The sequence below is a fragment of the Syngnathus acus genome, chromosome 10, assembly GCF_901709675.1.
Source record: "Syngnathus acus chromosome 10, fSynAcu1.2, whole genome shotgun sequence".
In the NCBI taxonomy this organism is placed as follows: Eukaryota; Metazoa; Chordata; class Actinopteri; order Syngnathiformes; family Syngnathidae; genus Syngnathus; species Syngnathus acus.
The window spans coordinates 21341250-21365070 of NC_051095.1; the positions used below are offsets into that span (position 1 = coordinate 21341250).

General features: G+C 39.8%; 1 protein-coding gene and 1 long non-coding RNA gene across 3 annotated transcripts; both read left to right on the plus strand.

Moving 5' to 3' along the window:
• Nucleotides 1-848: 848 nt before the first annotated feature.
• On the plus strand, nt 849-1483 carry LOC119128508. Its single transcript, XR_005099028.1, has 2 exons — nt 849-1306; nt 1382-1483. It is a non-coding gene; the product is annotated as an uncharacterized LOC119128508 (long non-coding RNA).
• A 10362-nt stretch (nt 1484-11845) lies between these two features.
• Nucleotides 11846-22829, plus strand: snx25 (sorting nexin 25). Of its 2 annotated transcripts, none has more exons than XM_037260984.1 (23): nt 11846-11981; nt 12281-12981; nt 13984-14068; nt 15012-15228; nt 15653-15825; nt 16363-16549; nt 16970-17040; nt 17533-17723; nt 17852-17983; nt 18088-18237; nt 18319-18444; nt 18807-18971; nt 19170-19301; nt 19615-19755; nt 19865-19978; nt 20152-20229; nt 20495-20578; nt 20644-20761; nt 20907-20973; nt 21060-21241; nt 21386-21486; nt 21561-21630; nt 22019-22829. In XM_037260984.1, exons 2-22 carry the CDS (start codon nt 12637-12639, stop codon nt 21624-21626), a joined length of 2925 nt encoding a protein of 974 aa, XP_037116879.1. In that variant the 5' UTR covers nt 11846-11981; nt 12281-12636; the 3' UTR covers nt 21627-21630; nt 22019-22829. The 2 variants fall into 2 exon arrangements, with proteins under 2 accessions (XP_037116879.1, XP_037116880.1); XM_037260985.1 differs by having other exon boundaries at nt 12281-12473.
• The last annotated feature ends 992 nt before the right edge of the window (nt 22830-23821 follow it).

Here is a 23821-nt window from a genome sequence, read left to right on the forward strand (position 1 = left end):
CTTCCATGCAGGCTCTAAAATGTGTCAATGCAAGGTTATTGGCAGTGTTATCAATGTCATTATATCCACCATGTGTTTTTACGACACCCTTCTCTTATCTGCTCCTTTATTGGCCATTGGAATGCATGGGCAGCAATACACAGGGCACAAAGCTGTCCACATAAACATGGTTTTCACTTTTCGTTTCCTGGTTTTGTATTCACTGAAAGTTGATGTCTGGACTCTGCACCAACTGGCCCGGGACAAGATCTGAGGTGGACCTTACGAGAAATGTTCTTATAATAATAGTAATATGGCTGCATGGCAGACCCAATAATTGCATTTTGGTCTTTTTTTTTTTTCTGTGTGAAATTGACAGTGGCAGTGCTATACATACATATTTATTTATCTAGAAATTGTCAACAATATTGAAAATAACACTGACTCTCACCAGCAAGATATAGAATTTTTTTTTTATCATATCATTTGGACAAAGCTGATTGTATTTGATTATTTGATTTAATGTAGTTAGCAAAACTTTTAATATTTTGATATAAACAACACAACTCTCTATAGGAGATCCATTTCAACGAGATTCATCAGTGGCTCATGAGTCAAGTGGAGAGGGAAAAAACAAACATTATTGTCAAAGCATGTTCTGAAAAACAATGAGAATCATGTCTTGTTGTTTTCTTCTTAAAATATGTGACATCAATGCTCTGGCAGAGTTATCGTGTTGTGTACCTTACCTCAAGTGTGTCGTTTTATATTCATACAAGCTTTAACTTGTGAGAAGGATGTCATTAACTTGTTACCGGTAGTTGTTAAATAACATTGGACTCCTTAATATCAAACCAGTGTGTGGACAAATAGGTTTTCACCTTTCGCTCAGTGGGTGAGGTGAGCCAGTCAAGCGTCAGCTCTCCCAACTCTGCTCTCTCCTGTGTTGCTTTAGCTAAGTGCCAGTATTGGGATTCGGGGCTTTTAATCCTGCTGTTAAACGCTGTGGCTTTGTCAGAGGGAGGAAAAAAAAAAAACCACTGGATTGATCTGGGAACAAAGCGTTGCTTTTGAGAATGAGGGAGCCGTTTGAACCCAGCTAAGTTGAGACTTGCCCCGCTGGCCACCCCCTGATCGCTGCGGACATTATGAAGCATTGGATTACATCTCCGGGACTGCCACTGTGTATGAAGTGTTTCTGTGGAATTCTCTGTATTGTCTAACAACATCTACTTGAGCTCAGAGGCTGAGCTGGTGGGAGGGAAGGGGGGTTCCCTTTAAGAGCGAAGGTGTGTGGTATTGGTGAGCCATGGCTGGAATCTTAAAAGTATTTTTTTTTTTCCTCTCTTCAACCCATTTAAGCTTTAAAGGCTTTGAAGGCAAAGATATCTTGTCATTATAGAGCCATACCTGCCAAAGTGAAAGAGCCGGAGCACTTTGGTGTGCCGAAGTTTCAGGTGAACTTTGGCATGTGCATATCTTCCTCTGACTTCTATATCAACAGGTATGCTCCGCTCTGGGATTATAGAAGCAAAAAAAAACTTTACCGTTTTTACCTTCAAGCATTCTATTTCCTAGATGTCTCTTTGCAGAAAATCAAAAGCCTGAATTTTGCCCCCATAACACTCCAAGCAGTCACCCAGAACTATCTTTGCTCGATTCTGTATCTTCCCAAGCAAACAAAAGCTTGGGAATGCTTTCAGAGGCAGAGGAGACAAGTCTTCCGAGATGGCTTGTGACACTTCCCATCTTCGTGTCACACAACAAAGGGAGCTGAAGGACGCGACACAAAACCTGAATCGGCCATTCTCAATCAGTGACAGATCACTTGAGAATGTATTACACCTTGTTACCCAAACACGATCAGAGGCCGTAGGCTTTAAATTTGTTTGGGTTTGTGTCGAGATAGGTCAGCTCAGTTCAGTGAAGCTTGTGTTTGTGTGAGGGGAACACCAAGCATGAAGTAAAAAGGCACCTTTTAAGATGTTATCAGGCAGCGTGAGAAGATTACTCTTGTCTGAAGGCGTGCTCTCTTTCTTTGGATGGCTTATTCATCTAGGATGCGTGACTTTGAACATTTGTAAACACCTTAAGCAAACTTAGTGATGCTATTTGATGCCGCATTTGGGGAGAAAAGGGAACATCTTGTTTTTTGTTTCTTGACTAATTGTACTTGCTGTTCTAGCTGTCATCCACTAAACAGGATATCTCTTTCTCAACAAGTCAGTGCAAAGCTGAGTAAGCTTTTGTTGCATTCTCTGTTATGTTTTAATTGTTGGAATGCACAGCCCCATGAAGCCTTCAGATTTTTCTTTTGCATGTTAAATGCGAATGGAAATAAATGGATGGAAATAAAAAAGACATTTCTGAGAATTGTATTTATTATAAAAGTTAGAAACTTTGTAAAGGCATTTTTAAAAAATATAAAAATCTAGTAGCATCATTTTTGTTCAAATACACAGATTTTCCAACTGCAATTGAAATAGGAAAAAATCATCTTTTCTATTCTACTATTGTGTTTTTCAATGAATTAATATGATTTGTCTTCACACATGCAGTAAAATAAATAAATAAATACATAAATAAACAAACGAATAAATAAATAAATACATTTCAATGAAATATGTCCAATTTATATATTGTATATAGGAATTATATATCGTAATATAACATGTATACTCCGCAGGTACAGTTATATGGTTTGTAAAATTCCTTAAATTTAGATGAATATTTTGCTGTTTTCAACCAGTGATCTGAATGATTATAGAAACTACTGATCTCACGGGTTTTGAGTGAAAGGAAAGAAGCATGCTTCTGAAGGCATATAAGACTAACATTTACATGACTTTCTTCTAAACAGATATTCTGAGAAGGGACGTTCAACAAAGAAGAAATACAAATGAAAAAATACAAATAAAAGAAGTAGATGCTAATAAAGTATTATGCTAATAAAGATCTACCTATAAACCTGTACCTGTGAACTAATATACAGCCTATCGCATAATCCTGACAGCTCTTTAAGATGATAATACAGGCAATGCAAGGATCAAAGGTTAAAGGGGTGCTACGGACCGAGGAGGTGTGGGGGTGGGTCAGCAGGGGTATGACAGAAAGGTTCAAACAGCTTCAGGCAAATCATGCTTTGCTGGCGCTGGCCACTCGCAAGCATGGGTGGGATAGGTGGGGTGGATCAAACCATTTTAAAGCAAATGGGGGGTGTACTGTATTTTTGTTGGGGAAAATATTATATTTATACCAAATTCAGTTTGATATTTTTCTATCTTGTTAAACATAATATACTCGAAAAATAATCTAAAGAACTCTAAAATCTTGGGGGTGCTCGGATTGTCTTGAGATGTGTGCTTTCGATATTCACATTCATCCGGGTATTATTGGTAATGAATGAATGAATGAATGAATCTATGCTTGCACCTCTTAAAGTATGAAATTGTCCATACGGGGTAAAACATGTCTGAGGCTTTCATCTCCTGCGCTACATGCAGGTGGATGTAAACATGCATAGCTGTAGAGAGATAAGAGCTTCGCTTTGAGGTTTTATCACTCACACGTGGCATAGGGTAGCTTTGCTGGGCCTAACCTTAGCATCTCTAGAAGATCTTTCATTAATCTGAAACCTGCACAACCTTCAAAAAGATCATTAAAACGGGCACTCCAGATTTGAAAACATCATCACGCTTTGCAGGTAAAATAAACAAACTTTTCATGCATTCATGACGCTCAAAAAGACAATGCAGGATCACTAAAACACTAGTTGTATAAACTAAATGGCTATGACTAAAAAAATCAATTGAAAGCTTTTTCTAACTCTCTTCCAGTTCTAAAATACTAAATGAATTATGTATGGAATTTCTCTTAATGCTCTATTTCTTCCATGCACCATTCCTTTTTTTCTTTTACAGCCTGCACCTCCAGTCAAGCCAGATCCTTCCCTCACAACATATGCATTAATATTTTTTGGGTGTCTTACGTGCTGTGTTTCAAAAATGCATTGACTGATTACTTGACTGAAATCCTCCTCATTGCCTTGTGCAATTATCTTAGCTATTGCTGTCGTCTTTGTCTTGTGCATGTAAGCGTGTGTGGTATTGCTGTGCGCATGATTTATGTACTTGTCAGGATTGGCCGAGAGGCTGTACTTCAAAAACCTCTTAACTGAAGATTGACACTGTTTCTGTCCAGACCCACATGTTTTATTTTTACAGTTTCTTGCGAAGTGGTATTTGGGCTCAGGTTGCCTTTTGTGATGGGATTGTCCATGACGATACCAGTCAGAAAAGGCGAAGCGTCACCGTGGAAAGCACTCACTCTCCTTCTTTCTCTCTTTCTCTCTCTTTCTCTCGTTCTCTTTCTCGCTCCCTCACACACACACACACACACACACACACACACACACACACACACACACACACACACACACACGCACGCACACACACGCACGCACACACCTCCTGATAGACAGCTCCATCCTTTCAGAATGCGGCCAAATGACTTGAACCTTAGGTGTGTCTTTTTTGTTTTGATTTCCTCTGCATTACTGTTGGTACCTTTCCAGCTAAAGTTCAAAAGTGAAATGGTTGCAAAACACATAACAGACATGTCTTCAGGCCTGCGGTTGGGCTTTCCCCAGTGTCTTCTAATTACAAGTATATCAGGATCTTTTCATGGGACGAGATGGCAACAGTAAGGCGCATTCAGGAGTTGTTTGGTAATTAGCTGTGAGATCATGTTGTAAATCTTCTTTTCTGGTGAAAAGCACAACGGAGTTGGTATTTGGTCAGCTGTCTCATATAACAAAAAATTACAGACAAATAAACTTTTTGAACAGTTGTAAGCCATTCTCAAGAACATGAATTGAGGTTGCTCTTGGGAAAGAGGATGTCAAGTGTTGTTCCTGTGATCATTTGTTGCACATAACACATATAAAAATATATGTAATTGATGTAGATCAGCAATGTGTAGTTAAAGTGGTCCGACACCACAGAGAAAGCACCTGTGTAAAGTGCTCCAGTGTATTCCATTCCAGTATATTCCATTTTGTAATCCCATATGGCATTACAGCCACCATCAAACCATCTGCACCCTGCTGCTTTACATCTGAGCCAGCAGAAGGAAGGGACTCAATAACCTGCATTTACCTAATGAAATAGCACCAAAACGATGAGGCTTCGGTTACAGCGGCAACATTGCATGAATCACCTGTCAGGTTTTCACCCTGCATGCTGCACCTTATGCATGTGATTCATTGCTTCAATGTCCCGTCAAGAGACTGCATGCATGGCTGCAGCCAGTCTCATGTCAGACATGAAGGGCCTCCCGGACAGAACACAGTACAACATGCCTGCCATACTCCTTTTTGGCCTGTTTGAACATATCGTGGAACTCTAAATTCAAACAATCTCACAATGCTCTTCTTGTTTCATCACTAAATCAGCTGAATCGATAGCACCTATTATTTTTCTTGTCCATTGGCTTTTTCCTAATCTACAAGTAGATCACATAAATGCCAAAAGTACAATATTTCGGCTTCTAAGAGCTGACATTCAGTGCCTGTTGTAGGACTTGAAAAAGAGGGAGCCAGCATGTGGAAGCCCGGAGCATGTGAGATGGCACCGGGCATGCTCTGTTTTTTGATCTCACCAAGGTAGCTATGCCATGTTTATTTATTTGCTTATATGGGTATTCAATACAATGTTTGATCTTTTTTTTTCTTTAGTTCTCCCACAATCTCCACACACCTTTGTGTTTATGGAATAAAGTAGAAACTTTGTTGTTAATTAAAACTCTCTTGTGTATTTCCTTTCAGTAGAATACTTGCTATGACGCCAGTAGCATGAGAAAGGACTACGTTGCAGAGCTTGTGTTTGTACTGTGCAGGATCAACGGCCGCTTGCTCGAATTCAGTCACAATGAGATATTAAACATTAACTTTGAGTAATTATTCAATGGTTGGATCTCTGTACAGCTATTAACTAACATATTTACAGCTTTGGGCGCAGTTAAGTAAATGCCAGTGTTAATATTTAGCTGGCAGTCGCATCACAGTCTAATTTCAATCGAAGCAGTGTGAAACAGATCCAGTTGATACGCTCATCAGTCGTGTTTATTGGTGCACTTGACAAAACAATCCAGAGAATGTGACAAATGATGTGATCACATTTTCTTCTCGAGCACTGACCAAAACATTTTCATGGCAAAGTATTGATGGTCCACTTTTTTTTGGGTAAGTTTTATGAAAGGTGTGCTTGTTTTGTTAATATTCCCTCAATGACTTACATACATTGAAGCTGTTGTGATTTGCTCGTGCCCAGATTAAGTGTTATGTGCAACTGTGCTGGTGACGTTTCCTGTCAACAGCTTTTTGAAATGTATGTGTAAAGTTTTTCTTTCATTTTCTTCAGGTTGTAAATCGAAACGAGAGTGAAAAATGTAAATTTATTAATTAATCTACGCTCTCCCGTTCAAATGCCAGGTTTTTGAGAAAACATTTTAAACTTTTTGAGAGGGGAAATAAAAATACACAAATGAATTAATGCTGTGCTCATACAAGCGCGCCCACGCTCATATAAATGGTATGTGGCTGGGGTCAGAATTATCCAATCACGTGCAAATTCATGTTAAATGGGAGTTAACATGGATCAGCTACAATTTAAAGTGCCCCTGATAAACCCCCAATAGTGCTTTGGAGCAGAAACCTGAAAGTTTGGTGCTATCACTGACTGCTAATTAGAATTTGCACCAACTTGACTCACACCTTAAGACTCCAGTTTCAGCTGAAGAAAAAGATCCACAAAGGATAATGCTACCATCAAAATGCTTTACTGCAGGTATAATATTCTTTCAGCGTTGTGAATGCACCAAAGATACCTCATGAGATTATAGCCCAAAGGTTGAACACATTTTGACACCTGTGTTTGGAAAATTCTTTAGTCTAAACAGTCACACAACAGTTCTATGAGGCTGACAACACTTGTGTGACCACATTAACTCAGTTGTTTGATTTTATTACTCCTCTCAAAAATATGTTTTTAATTTTTCAATTGAGTTATATATATAATATGTTATATTAGTGGTATGAAAATGTGAAATGATTCAACTTTGTCTATTTCAAAAAGCCTTTTAACAGGAGTGCGTAAACCTTTTCTATCCAATATAGGTTTCATTTATTGGGCTAAACATTGGCAAGTAAAAATTATGGCTGCATAAAAATTCATACCCCTGAAAATTTCAGTAGAGATGTTTTTTTAGAACAACAGTCAGTATTAATGACGCCCATTATTTATTTTTGCATGGGCTACTTTTTTTCACACAACAGCCTGACTATTTCAGGGAAAGGAGAAAAACATTGTACTATTGTTTCCTGGCTTGCTTTGTCACATTTTGTTAATAGTGTCCAATTGCTGAAAAAATTCATGTGCACAGCCCTATTCATGTCCACTACAACTTGTGAAAATATAAAAGTGATCTGCACAATATTTTGGAAGTCTTTGAGATTACATGTGCACTCCTATGAGGAAAAAAACCCACTATCACCTCCACAAAATCGAAAATATTGTGCTAGTTTTTACAAGTTGGACAAGAGTACGAATGTGCATATGAATATTGATGGTGATTGGCTTAGTGATGCATATCCATTCAAACGTTGACCAAGAATAAATGATGATTTTCCTGCTTTTACAAGGAGGAAGTGATCAAATAGATTACCATATCTTCATTGTAGTTTCATCCTGACCTGCACGATAAGAGACCCATAGCCCTCAGCAGCCTCAAGTAGCATGTTGCTAGATCTCTATTGATAACCAAGTGGGCCTCATCATTAGGCTAAGAGATATTTTATGGCCTACACCTTGTTAAAACAGCGAACCGTCACAGAGAAGTCATTACGCCATTTGTCAGGCTGTGTGTGTTGCCCGTTTGGAGGGGCCCTTGGTGAGAGAAGTAACTAGTCCCGTTGAATGCTTGAGTGGAGATCAATAGGCCCAATGTTTGAGTCACCAGCCAAGCCTGAGATGTTTGGGGATTCATCACTTTTGTTTTTGTTTATTCAAGTATCAGGTTAATCTGCTTTAGAAAAGTCTGCAAGAGGCCTGACCTCTTCCCAAAAGCTGCAGCTGACCCCCCTTCTCCGCTGTTGACAGCTCAGCGTGTCCATACTGCACGGGGAAAATCCAGCGATGTATGCTTTATCTTTGGATGTGTTATCTACCTGATGGCTTCAAGGTTCCGTTCACACTAAAGAAATCACCTTGGGGATGAAAAGAAGAAGATTATGTTTTGTGTCAACTGGAGCACTGCCCTTTGTTGACACTTGCATCTGCCTGCTTTATGTGGCACTTATAATTTGACGATTTGCATTTCACAATGCTCAAGTTTATCTCTTGATTGTCTTTGAACACTTTGGGTCTTTGTGAGTAACCTGGAGGATTGTACCTTTTCGAACTGGTCAACAGGGCCAGAGTGGGAATCATTTTCAGTCCTGGAGTTTCACGGCTCAGACTGGCCCATATTTGTTCAGAAAGTTTGCTGAAGATCCACCTCCTGGTAACACCATCCCGTTACAAATTAATCTACAAAAAAAAATATGCCATGTGTGGTATTGAAGAAGGGATAGAGGCATTTCACATATTTGAGAATGAAAATCATTATTACTAGAGTAAAAAACACCGTTACCTTTATCTTCCAATACATCACCTCAAATTAATGTCAAACTTCCACAGTCTACACCAGTGATTCTCAACCAATGTGCTGGGGCACATTAGTGTCCCGTTGGAGCTCTTAAAAGGACCTCCAGGCCTTGATGATCCATTTTTCACTAACAAGCTCAGTTTATGTATGTTTTGATCAAGAAAGTGGGTTTAATTTTCTTTTTTATTTATTCATTTTGGACAAATAATGAAATAATGAATGCCTTGAAACCACTGTTAATGAGGACTATGGCCATGCTCGTTCCTTCATGTCTTGGTGGTAGTCACAAGACGTACAAGGTCACAATTATTGCCGGTGATAGTGGGTTGATTTCACTCATAGGACCTGACATGTGACATAAACCCACAATATTGTGTAGAACGCTTTTGTATTTTCACAGGTTGAAGTGAACAAGAGTAGGAATGTGCGTATTATTTTTGGTGGCAATTAATTGCCATTTCAGACACTAGGTGGCAACAAAACGTGGCACAATATGCATTGCAATGCTTGCCTCCCTCCTGTGATGTAGACAGGCTGAGATGAAAAAAAAAAAAAAGTCATCAGAGCTACAAAGACATCATGACAAAGGACATATCACCCCTAATTGTAGGACTGCTGGGTGAGAGGCCTGGTACTGAGGTCCGCCACCATGTCTTAAATTAGTGTTACTTTTGGTATTAAATGATTACAACATTGTAACAAAGGTAGTCAGTGCAATATATAATATAATATAATATAATGTAATGTAATGTAATGTGATATGATACGATATGATATGATATGATATTATATGATATAATATAATATAATATAATATAATATAATATAATATAATATAATATAATATAATATAATATAATAGCCTGGCTAAAATATATTTATTGCATGTGTACAACGAGGTGATAGTTAGATGGATAGATTAGTGTCGCGGACGCACGATGGTCGATGATTTCAGACGGAACAAACTGGAGCAGTGTATATTGGAGCCCGGGCCAGCAGCAATTCAACGGAACGTAAAAATTATTCATTCATGGTCTGCACATTGCCTGAGATTTTGTCTTCTAAATTTATCTACTATATCCATCTAAATAATCTACAATATTCTGCACATTGCCTGAGATTTTGTCTTCTAAATGTATCTACTATATCCATCTAAATAATCTACAATATTCTGCACATTGCCTGAGATTTTGTCTTCTAAATGTATCTACTATATCCATCTAAATAATCTACAATATTCTCGTTTTGGAAAGCCACAACAATAATATTGAAACTGGCCTTGGATTACCTGTAGTTTAGATCACTAATGGATATCAAAAATGTGTAACTGTACCTAATGCAGTGTCCAATGGGGACGACTAAACTTGTGAGTGCCTAGAAAAATTAGAACATTACCACCATCTATTGGATTAAAACGGATGCACGGTGCACTTTAGCAATTAACAGCGCCCCCTGCTGCCGCCCCTCGAAACTTTCAACATTGACCCCAACGTTTATATAGATATTTTTTCCCCTCAATACTGGATGCATTAATGTACGGGCATTTTGCCTGCATATTCAAGATCAACCGTGGTGCTGTCACGAAGCTGTTTTGGCCCTTGTACCTGGAGTATAATGGAGAAAAATGATGACGGGAATATTCGGTACAAATTAAAATAACAGATCAGTACAAATTATCACCATCCCGCATGCATTTTTTTTTTTTTTTTGCATAGAAACTGTTTTTCCTCGCATCAGTTTATGTCCAGGCACGGCGTGTCACACCGGAGCTAGGGAGTGGTAGCGCACAGTCAGAAATATTTTATCCCCACCACCACCACCATTGAGCAATTCGTTTTGCATTTTTTTTTTTTTTTTAAATTACGTTATATTAAGAGGTTCAGGTTAAAAGGTCCACTCTACTCCAATCTAACTCCTGCTTTCATGGTTGTTTGTTTTGCACCTACTGCTGTTTGTGAGCAAGGGGAGGGGAAGGGGGATACTCTTTACTTGGGCTTTCGAAGAAAAGTCTTTAGGGTAAAGATTTAATAGGCTTGTTGTAATAGGCTTAAATTAACTATTTTGTTGAATGTTCCGCGGCTAAATTAATTTAAAAGGACGTTTATATAGAGCAAGGACTTTCAACTGATTTTGTCCAAGGGACCACCATTATAACCAAGAAGCAACACTGCTTCGGCGGAATATTACTTTATTTTGTACCAAAGGAGGATAGCCCTATACAGACTATTTATTTGCATCTGTAAATCTATTTTGGGAATCTCAGCTACATTTGACATAATTTAGATGAGTAAATGATTCACACAATTCGCTGGAAAATAAATCACGTCTAAATAATAATTAAATTTTATTTTTAAAAACGTTGCAATTATTTTCCATTTCCAATTTCGCGGACAACCCGCAATACAGCTACGGGCCACTAGAGGGCCGCGGACCATCCATCCATCCATCCATTTTCTGAACCGCTTAGTCCCCACGGGGGTCGCGGGAGTGCTGGAGCCTATCCCAGCCGTCAACGGGCAGTAGGCGGGGGACACCCCGAACCGGTAGCCAGCCGATCGCAGGGCACACAGAGACAAACAACCATTTGCACTCGCACTCGCACCTAGGGACAATTTGGAGTCTTCAATCGGCCTACCAAGCATGTTTTTGGGATGTGGGAGGAAACCGGAGTGCCCGGAGAAAACCCACGCGGGCCCGGGGAGAACATGCAAACTCCACACAGGGAGGGCCGGAGGTGGAATCGAACCCGCACCCTCCTAACTGTGAGGCGGACGTGCTACCCAGCGCGCCACCGAGGGGCCGCGGACCACAAGTTGATAATAACTCATATAGAGCATATTTGTGCTGTTTATCATGTCATTGGTGAAAAAACAAGAACTTCTGATTGAAGAAAGTGAAGTCGATTCTTTTCTCTCAAACACACACATACACATGCAGACACGAGCCCAAGACTCGTTGTGCCACATTTATTTATCTATTCTCATAGAACCAGAGCCGGTGTAGGTAAACGCTACAAAGTCTTCACGTGTGTGCACTTGATTATATTCATTTATTTCCCTATTAGCGTTTTCTTCTTCTTCCGCTGAGCACAACAACGGCTGTCCCGTCCGCTCGGAGTGTGCTGACAGCCAAAACAAGCCACGCCATCTGGCGCTAACACCACAGCTGATTGGCTGATACTCTTTCGCGTTCAGACAGATTGTTGTTCAGCTGGAGCTCGATGAAAAATAACAGCTTGTTATACTGATTGTCGCGGATGATTTTTCCCTGGATCAAGGCTACTTTTAAAAAGTTAAAATGTAATTGCACTCGCTCGACTCATTCATATTTGAGGAGGAACGTGAGAATGTAATGTGGACTAATTTGAAAGGATATTGAAGTAGCTAATGTTAGCTGGTGTTGAATTGCTTATTTAAAGAGGTGGCTAGTCTGGCTAGTTGCGGTTAGCTTCATGGCTAACTCTCAAGCGAGTTTGCTGTTTATTAAATGAATATTTATGTCATGTTGATTGTAATTAACAACTTCAACAACGCGCGTTAGCCTCTTGCTATCCGGGTTCGCACCGTCACTAAGCTACCTCTATCCATTTGTCTCCAAGGTGACGGGGCTTGTGCTTCCATTCATTTCGTTCCGCCTGGTATCTTTCTGCAAGACGCGTGCCACTGTTGATCATTCAAGATCAACTGTGGTGCTGTCACGAAGACCATACTGTGGATGACTGACGTGACGGTGCTGCGTGGCTGTCGCCGCCGGGCGGCCCGATGTTAGGAGCGGGGAACACGGCGGAGTAGGTCGGTCAGGAGATGCCGGAGTGGGGATGCCGCTTCTTGAACACAATGCTGTAGTTGAGGGTATAGAAGAGTGTACCTACCTCTCTAAATCGGCACTTGGACACGCGAATCAACTTTTCTGCCCAACCAGTAGTGGCACATATATGGATGGTGGGGTCGCAGTATGCCCACCCCCTCATCTACCACAACAAAACAGACTGGAGGGAGCAGCAGTGCAGGAGAGGGGCCCATGTTTGCCAGCTCTTCCTCTTCTCTTAACTCATCTTTCCGGTTTGTCCCAGCTGTTCTTCTGGGTGTGGTGGCAGCAGTAGTGTTGCAGCTGTCATGGGGAGGCCTGTCCCTTACATCTTTCTTCTTGAAGCTCTTCATTTATGTATCATTCGCCCTACTGTGTTTCCTGGCTGGGAGCTTTGTTCTGCTTGTCAGGAAGAGTCCGCTCAAAGTCAGCTGCTTTGACAGACACAAGAAACATTCAGTCCAACAGCTGGAATTCTTCAACAAGCTCATGGTAAGATGTCGCTACTGTCAGAAAATAAGACACAGGCTCCCTCCTTCAACCAGCCACGACATTCAATAATAATACATCAAACTTTTATTTGCAGCCACTTGCACAAGGGATACTGTAGAAAACGATCTCATTTTGCTTAATTTGATTATTTATGAATTGCAAATGTATCTGTGCCTGTGGTATTTAGTGACAGGTAAATGAGATGAATATTAGACCTAAGATGCAGTGCCGTTCGACATAGCAAATACCACACAGTAACTTTGTCTCAGTGCTCATTGGAACTAAGCAATAATAACAGTGCAAAAGCTTTTTTATTTTTGACGCAAGTATTTTTTTAATATTCATTACCTGTACCGCTTGTCCCCATGGGGGTCGCGGGTTTGCTGGAGCCTATCCCAGCAGTCATCGGGCAGTAGGCCGGAACACCCTGAACTGGTTGCCAGCCAATCACAGGTATTTTATAATAATCGTACCTAATTGTTCTGGCCGATTGATGTCAGACATTGTCGTGTAGCGCTGAGCAGAACTAATGCGATGGTTTCAGTGAGCTCAGTGTACATTTACAATTTGGCTGATTCACTAATTATTTATTATTTTATTTATTATTTATTATTTATGGTTTGTGCCTTCTTGTTTTTGTTTTGTGTCGCCTACTTGTATGTCTCGTCACCGTGGGATGGAGGAAACGGAATTTCGGTTTCTTTGTGTGTCTTGACATATGAAGGGATTGACAATAAAGCTGACTTTGACTTTGACTTTGACTTTGACTTGACTTTAGCAGCAATGCTGTGTTTGTTCACTTTTGCGCTCAATGACTTATGTTGATATTGTAAGAAAAAAGCCATATTGTATGCATTTTCTTTTATGTAGAGGCTTAAAACAAACTTTCAATTCCATCCTACATTTCTAGCCCTAGTACATTTCCCCCCCCAACCTTCATATCAATCTTTTACTGCGCCCCCGATTGAAGGGAATAAACTGATGTTGACTGTTTTTCCCCAGACTCGATTTGTGGCCCCAGTACAAGAATCGAGCCAGAGTCGGAGGGTGGTGGTGTCACACAATTTGGACAAAGCACTAAAGGAAGGTAAACGAAGAATTTTTATTTCATTTTTTCGTATGGTGGTGCACAGGATGAAACTAAGGTTGTAGGTCATGTGCACTAAACTTTATTTTACTAGGAGCATAATTTATGAATGTCTTCAGGAAGTCTAGTCCCTGTACTCCCATTGCTGTGTGTCTTGCATTTCTCATGTTACAAGTGTATGATTAGTCTTTATAATTATAATATATTATAATGTCTTCATAATGTATATAGAATATAATTCTAATTTGTAATATATTTCTGTTACTATGCCTACTACCTCATGTGTTGACCTGGTTTTTCTAAATTTCTCAACAACCTCAGCATCTAAAAAAACTGCTGACTGATGGATCTTTGTTCCTCCATGTCATCACAGCCAGACGCTGATATTGTAACTCTTAGAGCAGTGTAACACGTCTGCAAAATGAGTTACAAAACAAAGAAGCAGTTGGCTTCCTTATTTACACAAAGGAGTGTGTATTTGAACCTGCTGCTTGCCTTTGGTAACAAATAACATTGGTAATATCAGGCTCAAAAGAGACAAAAGTTCAGACATCTAGATGTTTTAAACAACTCAGGACAGAGTACCTTTTGTTTGAAGCGAGCCACTTTTTAAGAGAGCAAAAGCAGCCACGCAGGCTCAACCCATGACTGTACTTGCTTCACAGATAAGCTTGTGTTTTTTGGATCATAAGCAGATCCTTTTTTTCTCTCCATACTTTGGCCTTTCAATCACTTAGGTCGAGGTTTATCTTGGTCTCATCAGACCTTAAAACGTAGCATATGCACATTTGCTTGTTAGGTAAGTGTATCATTGTAAAATGTGTGTCTACACTGTACAGTAATGGGAATATATTTTTGGCACATTGTTTCATGTGATATTTTCTGTTGTCAGCCGTGCTAAAGCTATTTTTTCCAAAGCACAATATGTTTGTTCTCCCCACAGTGTTGGACTATGCCTACAGAGACTACATCCTGTCCTGGTACATTCCTTTGAGTCGTGATGAGGGCCAGTTGTACTCCATGCTGTCAGAGGACTGGTGGCAAATGATCGGCCAGTTGAGATGTCGACTGGCTGATATAGATCTTGTGAACGTGGTGTGTTATGACACTGTCCAAATTTTACATGCACACTTCACTGGTCTCAAGGCTGCATCTTCAAGGTACACACTTCTACCGATTTTATTATGTTTATAAATTCAAACAACAACCAAAAACATACTGAATCCAAAAGTTGGTGTGGCTGTGTGTGAACTTCTAGGAAGAAGAAAAAAATGGTTTCGTAATGATGTAACTTTCACCTATTTTTTCCCGATCTGACTCACTGTCTCTCAAAATTACATTATGTGCCCTCACTTTCTATCACCTACATAAAAAGTGCAAGCTTTTGCGGATCAACTAGTTGCATTATCATGAAAGGCCAGACAAGCCTTAATATCAGCCCTTCTGTGTAAGATAAATGATGATCTTTAATGTGTATGAATTTTCATTCAGAACTCACTGCAGTGCTCAGTATTAATCTCAATAGGACTTTCAATACCGGGTTTATCCTGTTCCCTCTTCATTGTGCATCTTTTGTGTGGACAGACCGGATGAAGGAGCTCGGCCATTCCCTCTCCATCCATGTTTGGTTAGTCCGGAGTCAGAGCTGACCTTCCTCCGCTGTGTTGCCAGAATACTGCTGCTATGTCTGCTGCCGCAAAAGGACGCAAAGTCTCACACACTACGCTGCTGCCTCACAGAAGTCATCACTACTAAAGGTATTTTAACTTTCTTGTCACTCGCTTGTGATTCTAAGTCAATACTTTTATAGTAAAACAGAAATCAAGTAATGCGATTTATTTGATTCCCATGTTCAATCTTGGGAGGGGTCGATCTTCACCTGGTAGTATTTGTCCATTCAAAAGTGCTCTTGAGTCGCCAAGTTTGTTAGAGCAGCACCCTTGTCAGCTCACCTCAGAGATTTTCAATTGGACACGGCCAGGCACATTGATGTTCATAAATGTATCTTGGTTTAATTTTAAACATCACCAAACATTGACATTTTAACAACAATTTTGTAATAATTTTTTCTTCAACATCCACTGCAAACTCGTCACGTATAACACACAAAAAGATTTTTCATCTACAGCATTTGGGAATAAACAATTGCAACAGCCAAAAGTATACGTAATAAAGTAGAGCTTGAATTGGAGATTTGTTATGACAAGATAATGCCCCGAGCACTTGTCATCTAATACTTTATTTTTCATGGAAATTTGATAACCAAGTCTTCATTTTTTGTGCATGTACTGCAGTGTTGAAGCCTTTGGTGGAAGTTCTTAGCGACCCCGACTCCATAAACAGGATGCTGCTATCTCAAATGGAGCAGCGGGAGCAGCAGGCGGAGCAGCAGAAGAAAGCTTACACCTATGCTGCCTCTTATGAAGACTTCATTAAACTGATATCAACTTCCACAGATGTCCTTTTCCTCAAGCAACTCAGGCATGGCACTAAAATAATGCACACAAGTGATGGAATGGAAAGACACTGTGAGACCTGCAGGTCTTGCTGTCCAATGTACTGAGTGCAATGTACACAAACATGTTTAGCTAACGGTGTTAAGGGCTCATTGTTTTTGCAGCTGTGAGCTGATGTTACCATGGGAGCAGACAGTGTCTGAGGCGATATGAGATACCTCAATGCCGGAAAACAAATCCGATTGCTATTTTGTCTCATTAGTCCAAGATATTCTGCCAACTTCGGTCGTATTACTCATGTTCCAATTGCTTGCCACATTACATTATGATTCAAAAGATAAAGAATAATCGTGCATGTAATATTTGTTGTCCATGTAATGCTGTAATAATCCTGACATCCAAAAACAGCTCTTTTACTAAACAACCCAATTTTTCCTCCATCCAGGTATCAGATAGTGGTAGAAATTATTCATGCTACCACCATCAGCAGCCTGCCTCAGCTCAAGAAACAGAAAGGTACTATTTGTTCTTCTCATTAATATCAGTGTTTTTTTTTTATTTTTTTTTATCTAAAACATCATTCAGGATTTTTGGATTACTTCTGATTTTGTGCCATTACATACTACATATGTTTAAGACACTGCACGTCACAATAATTAGGAATGGTGAAATGTATATCATATGTATCACGTATATATTGTATATCTACTACGCAGCAAAAGAGCGGCGCTACCAACTGTGTAGTAATTAGTACTACTTCAGTACATTAATACTTTATTGAAGTCCTATCAATTGGGTTTTGAACCCGCACAATCTATTGAACACTCGCGCTTTTGAGTATAAAGTGACAGTGATCGGGTCGCCATTGTAAATGAGAAAGTGTTCTCAATTGGCTTACCTGGTAAAACATTGAATGAATTAAAAAAAAAAAAAAAAAAAAAAGAAGTGATGCCGCACTATGTAATTTTGGGGTTACTCCATCTTTACGTCTTTCTCTTTCTTCCCCAGAGCGTAAAGGCAAAGAATCAGCAGCCATGAAGGCAGACTTGCTTAGGGCCAGAGATATGAAACGATACATCAATCAGCTGACTGTTGCTAAGAAACAATGTGAGAAACGAATCCGTCTATTTGGTGGACCAAACTATGAGAACAATGAAGATGGAGGAACTGATGACAGCGATGAGCCTCTAAGCCAGAGGGTATTCTTTTTTATTCTCTAACCATCTTGCAAAATGAAGCCTGAATTATTCGTATTATATTGGCTGAATGTGCATGTGATTGGACCAAACCTCATGAGTCTCATAACAGTCTTCTTCCTCACATTCAGATTCTCCTCTTCGATGACATCATGCACAATCCAGGTTACAGGGAACATTTTCGAGATTACATGGAGAGAGTTGATAAAAGAGCTCTGATAAGCTTCTGGGAATTGGTGGAAACATTGAAAACTGCCAACAAGGTAACACGCATGCCAAAATATTCACTATACAAAGTCAACGAAGGTTTGAATGCAATACAGTATGTGTGGGTGTGTTCTTATATATATATATTAAAATTTCACAGAATGAGGTGCCCCAAATTGTCGGGGAAATCTACCAAAAGTTCTTTGTAGAAAGCAGAGAGATTCCAGTGGAGAAGTTTTTGTTGAAAGAAATCCAACAAAGTTTAGTGGGAAACAGAGGAACGCAAGTCTTTGTGAAACTTCAGGAACAGGTCAAATTTCCACAATTTCCAAAAAGTCAAGCATTGTCTAGATGAGACTACAGTGTCAATACTGTCCTTGTCATTTTCTAGGTGGCTGAGACGATGAGGGAACGTTACTACCCTTCCTTCCTGGTTTCGGATCTTTATGAAAGGCTCATCAAATGCGATGAGCAGCACAGCCAATCACGGTGTAGCACTGAGGAGAAGGAAGAAGGGGTCAGACATGCAACCGATTCCTAACATGAACGCACACGATCCACTAATGCCTTGGTGTTTACATTCCTCTTGGGTGTAAATAAGGCTGGGCAATATAGTTGAAAATGTCTTGCAAATTGAAGTATTTCTTATCAGCTGTAATTGTTTTCCTTGATCAAAATAAAAATCGAACTATAAAGATAGCGACAACAACCATCTAGAGAAAAACACCTTTGTGCTCCATATTTATCTCACATGCTTGTAATTGTTGCACAAATATGCCATACTGTAACCTCCGACTGCACCCCACAGAACACCTTGCAATTTGAGATCAGGGTTTTAATTTTGATTTTGTTTTTTTCCCCCCTCGTGTTGTGGTGTAGTGTCGGGGTCTTGATACTGGAGAGGAGGTGTGTGATGAGGGCAGTAAAAGAATCAATGAACAGGCCAGCTATGCTGCCACTAAACTTTGCCAGTTGTATGACAAATTGGAGTACAAGAGACAAGCCTTGGGCTCTATTCAGAATGCACCAAAACCAGATAAAAGGGTAAGGACATTCATAAATTGTTACTGTTACAACTAATCATCAAGCTCTTGATCTTTGTGAGGGTGTGGATACAATTAGTACAATGTATACCAATACTTTTTAACACAAGCCACTCCAAATTGAATTCTTGGCATCTGCAAATAAATCATGAATGCTTTTACCAGACATTTACTATTGCACAAAATGTTTGTGTCCTAGATTGTGAGCAAACTAAAGGAAGAAATAGGAGCCATGGAAAAAGAGCACAGTGAACTCCAGCAGCATATCACCAGGACGGATTGGTGGTGTGAAAACCTTGGTCACTGGAGGGCTACAATTACGACTGCTGAAGTAATTGCTTTTTCGTACAATATATAATTCATGCTATACATAAGACACTACCGTGACACAATTAGCCAACTGATTTTCTACATCGATCATTTGGTAGGAAGAAACCGGTGCATTAGATCTTGCAATCCCTTCACTGACTTATTTTTTCACAGAACAGTACAATCCCACAATGCTTCTCTTCAAAGCATTAACAAATGACAGTGTCTGGTACTAGCTAATAAACCATTGGAGATTTTGTGGGAAAATCTGTACCGTGGTCATTTCAAAAATGGTAAAACTAATTTCAGATCGAATGACGATCTGTGTTTTTCAGGCTACAGAGGAAGGCGGGGAAACTGTAGCTTGTTACAATGTGTGTGTCGACCTGTTAGAAGGCGAGGAGGCGGTTAACAGCCGCTGGAGCGTCCAAAGAAAACTTAGTGAATTCCATATGTTGCACCGCAAACTGACTGAGGTAAGACAGCATCAAACTCTTAATTCCAGTAACCACATCACTGCAATACTTGTAGTAGTAATTTGATGTACAATGTCACTGCATTCGACTAATTATAGTCTTCTCTCAGTGTTTTCCATCTTTGAAGAAACTCCAATTACCATCGCTCAGCAAACTTCCCTTCAAATCAATCGACCAAAAGTTCTTAGACAAGAGCAAAACTCAGCTCAATACCTTTTTACAGGTAAACCTGAAAACTGTACATTACATGTGCAGTCACCCTTAGAACAATATTTAGAACAGAGGGAGGAAGGGCCGGATACCTCAAAATCAATTGTTTGATTCAAGTCAACATAGTTGGCCACATTGTTGCTGACCATATCAACAATTTTCATAATTTCGTATGTGTGTTTGCAGCGACTGCTGACAGATGAGCGATTGTGTCAGTCAGAAGCACTTTATGCATTCCTCAGTCCGTCCCCGGAACACCTAAAGGTAAGCAATTTTTCCTCATACTCTTACGTTGTTAACAAGCAATAGCATGTTGTGATTTTCATTTCTGTGTCTATTAGCTCACGCCAATTTGCAATATGCTCTGGGTAGTTTCTTAGTTTTGTCAGAACAGACTGTATAAATGAGCATCATCAAGGGTCTGCCACCATAGAATTGACCGAGCTGTTTACGTTAAATATCGTATCATACGATTCGTATGCATTCATTTTGATGGCAATACAATACATTCACGTTGTGCTCCTATAAGGTGATGTCCATTCAGAAGAAGTCCTCTTTCTCTCTGGCCTCCTTCCTGGAGAAACTCCCTGGGGATTTTTTTTCTCATACAGAGGTAGCGACTCATGCAGAGCGTCTGGCCATCATTTGGACTACATGTGCTGTCATTGCTGCTTACAGGAGGAGGCAGACGACGACAGCGACTTGTCAGATTATGGTGATGAGACAGACGGCAGGAGAGACGCTCTGGCCGAACCTTGCTTTATGCTCATTGGCGAGATATTTGAACTCCGAGGAAGTGAGTCCATCACTTCCTCGTTTTAGTCACACTTTATCTTGATGTCAGGCTTACTTTTGTTTTTCAAATGCTTTGAAAAATTCATTCCTGAGTGTTTAGATATACTATTTCATTTAAATGTGTGTATTTCTGTTCATCTACTCAGTGTTTAAATGGGTCAGGAAAACTCTTATTGCACTAGTCCAGGTGACATTTGGACGTACTATCAACAAGTGAGTGACAAACATTGTGTCAATCTGAAGTGTGAACATGGTGTTGTGCATACGCTCTTAAAACCTTTTGTCTTGCTCAACTACAGACAGATCAGGGACACGGTGAACTGGATCTTCTCTGAACAGATGTTGGTCTGTTACATCAATGTCTTCAAGGACACTTTCTGGCCCAACGGGATTCTGGCACCACATGTCAATGTCCGAACTGATGCCGAATGCACTGAAACCAAGGAACGAGCTCAACAAAAACTACTTGATAATATTCCAGGTAGCAAACAAATAGGAGTGTGTGGGCATGATATCAAAAAGATACAAGGAGCTGAGTGAATTAAGTATTTGATGAAGTTCAAAGCCTAGAAGCAAGATGCGCAGTGACGGGGAACTTTTTCTCTTCTTTTACCTTGTATATCAGATGCATTAGCAAATCTAGTGGGCCAACAGAATGCCCGTTATGGAGTCATCAAGGTCTTCAATGCCCTACAGGAAGCTAGTGCCAACAAACATCTTCTCTATGTAAGAACACTAACTTTCTTGGTAATCCTTTTTTTTTTTTATCTCTGTAAGCGTAACAGTTTTGTCTTTTTTAGGTCTTGATGGAAATGCTACTTAAAGAAGTGTGTTCTGAACTCAGAGTAGAAGTTGACAACATGTGAACAAGTATATTTTTATTTTCAGATATTTTGTACTAGTTTATCGTGTGTGTGTGTGTGTGTGTGTGTGTGTGTGTGTGTGTGTGTGTGTGTGTGTGTGTGTGTGTGTGTGTGTGTGTGTGTGTGTGTGTGTGTGTGTGTGTGTGTGTGTGTGTGTGTGTGTGTGTGTGTGTGTGTGTGTGTGTGTGTGTGTGTGTGTGTGTGTGTGTGTGTGTGTGTGCGTGCGCGCGCGCGTGTGTGTGTGTGTGTGTGTGTGTGTGCGCGCGCGTGTGTGTGCGCGTGTGTGTGCACGCGTGCGTGTACGCGTGCGTGTACGCGTGCGTGCGTGTACGCGTGCTTATTTCATATTAAATGTGGCTGTTTATTCCATATTAAATGTGGATTTTTCTTTGCAGAACCTGCTGCCAGAATTGTGATGAAGGGATACCAAGAGTTGGATAAAAACAAGTTTTGGTTTTGTTTCAGTGACGACCTTATTCATTAGTTTATTTTTTCGTCTGTCATAAATGACAACCTTAAAATGATCCCTATTGTTGCGTGGGAGGAACATTGTGATTGTGCATCTCCAGAGCACACAATGAGCCATTAAAAGTGTTATTTTGTTGCCAATGACAGAGACAACAAAGACAGCCTAATGGAATTCTGAGTGATTTTCTACGACATGTTTTTTGAGTGGATGTATAAAAAATATTAAACTGAGGGGACGAAAAAGCGCTATGTTGGCACGGACTTTGCCTTTCTAAAGTTAATGGCTCATTACCTACCAAGATAAATGGACAAAGCAGTAGTTGGCTGATCTAAATTGTAAAACTTGACTGTGGAAGGATAACATGCTGGACTGTGTTAATGATGGTACAATGTGGAAATACACTGATTTGGAATATTTTTACCCAAATGAAACTAACTCCACAATTCACATGTGTGAATTAGCATTTTGAAGCTGTGACACGCTTGTTCTTCATCATTAGCAGTAAACACCAGATCTATATTACTGCCAGCGAAGATCATTTCTTGATCTATAGCTCAGAAAGTGGAAACAAATCGTGAAAGTAGAAAATTCGGTTGTTCAGTCATCATGTTCAAACTGATTATATGTAGACCTTGATTAAATGCAGCAAAACAAATGGGGTTCAGGTTGCTTGTTGCCTTTGACAGGTGACAAACGTGTTGAATGCAACCTCTCAACATTCCTGCTACACAAAATCTGAGCAACACTTGTGTTCTGTGATTGTTGTTAAGGCTTATAATTGTGCAATATAATGCCATGTAAAAGTCGTTGTGATTATTTTATTTATGATAATTATTGATAGATTTTATTTTTACCAACAATTATTTAGAGAACATTTATATAAGCAATAAATATATTGAAAAAAAAAATCCATGTGGTATTTTGTCTCAAAAATGGTTTACAAAAATGTAAGAATAGTGGTAACAGAGTTTTTGTCAATCTGTACTTAAGTCAAATTATACGTTATTCCAGTGTTTGATAAGTAGCATTCCCTACAGTGAAGTACAGAGTAGTATTTTAATAAGAGTACCGTACAGATGCAGACGTTAGACGTACATTGAAGTCATCAAATGTATTTTATTGCAATTAACACAAGTCAACAAAATGAACTTAAAGTATTTGTTGCGCTAACGCTACTATGCAGCACAACCAGTTCAGTCTGAAGTGGCTACTCTGACCATCATTCATGGTCTTGTACAGTGTATAAGGTCTGGAGAAGCTGGATAAAAATCCTGATCGTTTGAATCAGGGAGACATAGAAAACATGCAGGACATCGGCCCTCGAGGACTGGGGTTGCCAACCCATGCATTGGTCTCCAATCCCTGGGCCGCGGACCGGTACCGCTCCGTGGATCATTTGGTACCGGGCCGCACAAGAAAGTATAAATAACTTGCATTATTTTCGTTTTATTTATGAGTCTGAATGATCTTTTATTTTGAAAAATGTACCTGATTCTCACCTACATCCTATGATGTGAACAAAACATTACTCACGTTGTGTTGTTGGAGTAGGGAAGAGGATTAGGGCCAGTGAAGAAAAAAAGTCAGAATTCTGACTTTAAAGTGAATAATTCCCATTTACTGACTTTAAAGTCAGAATTCTGACTTTAAAGTGGGAATTCTCACTTTATTCTCAGAATTCTGACTTTAAAGTCAGGTGACAACGTGTTGAATGCAACCTCTTTAAAGT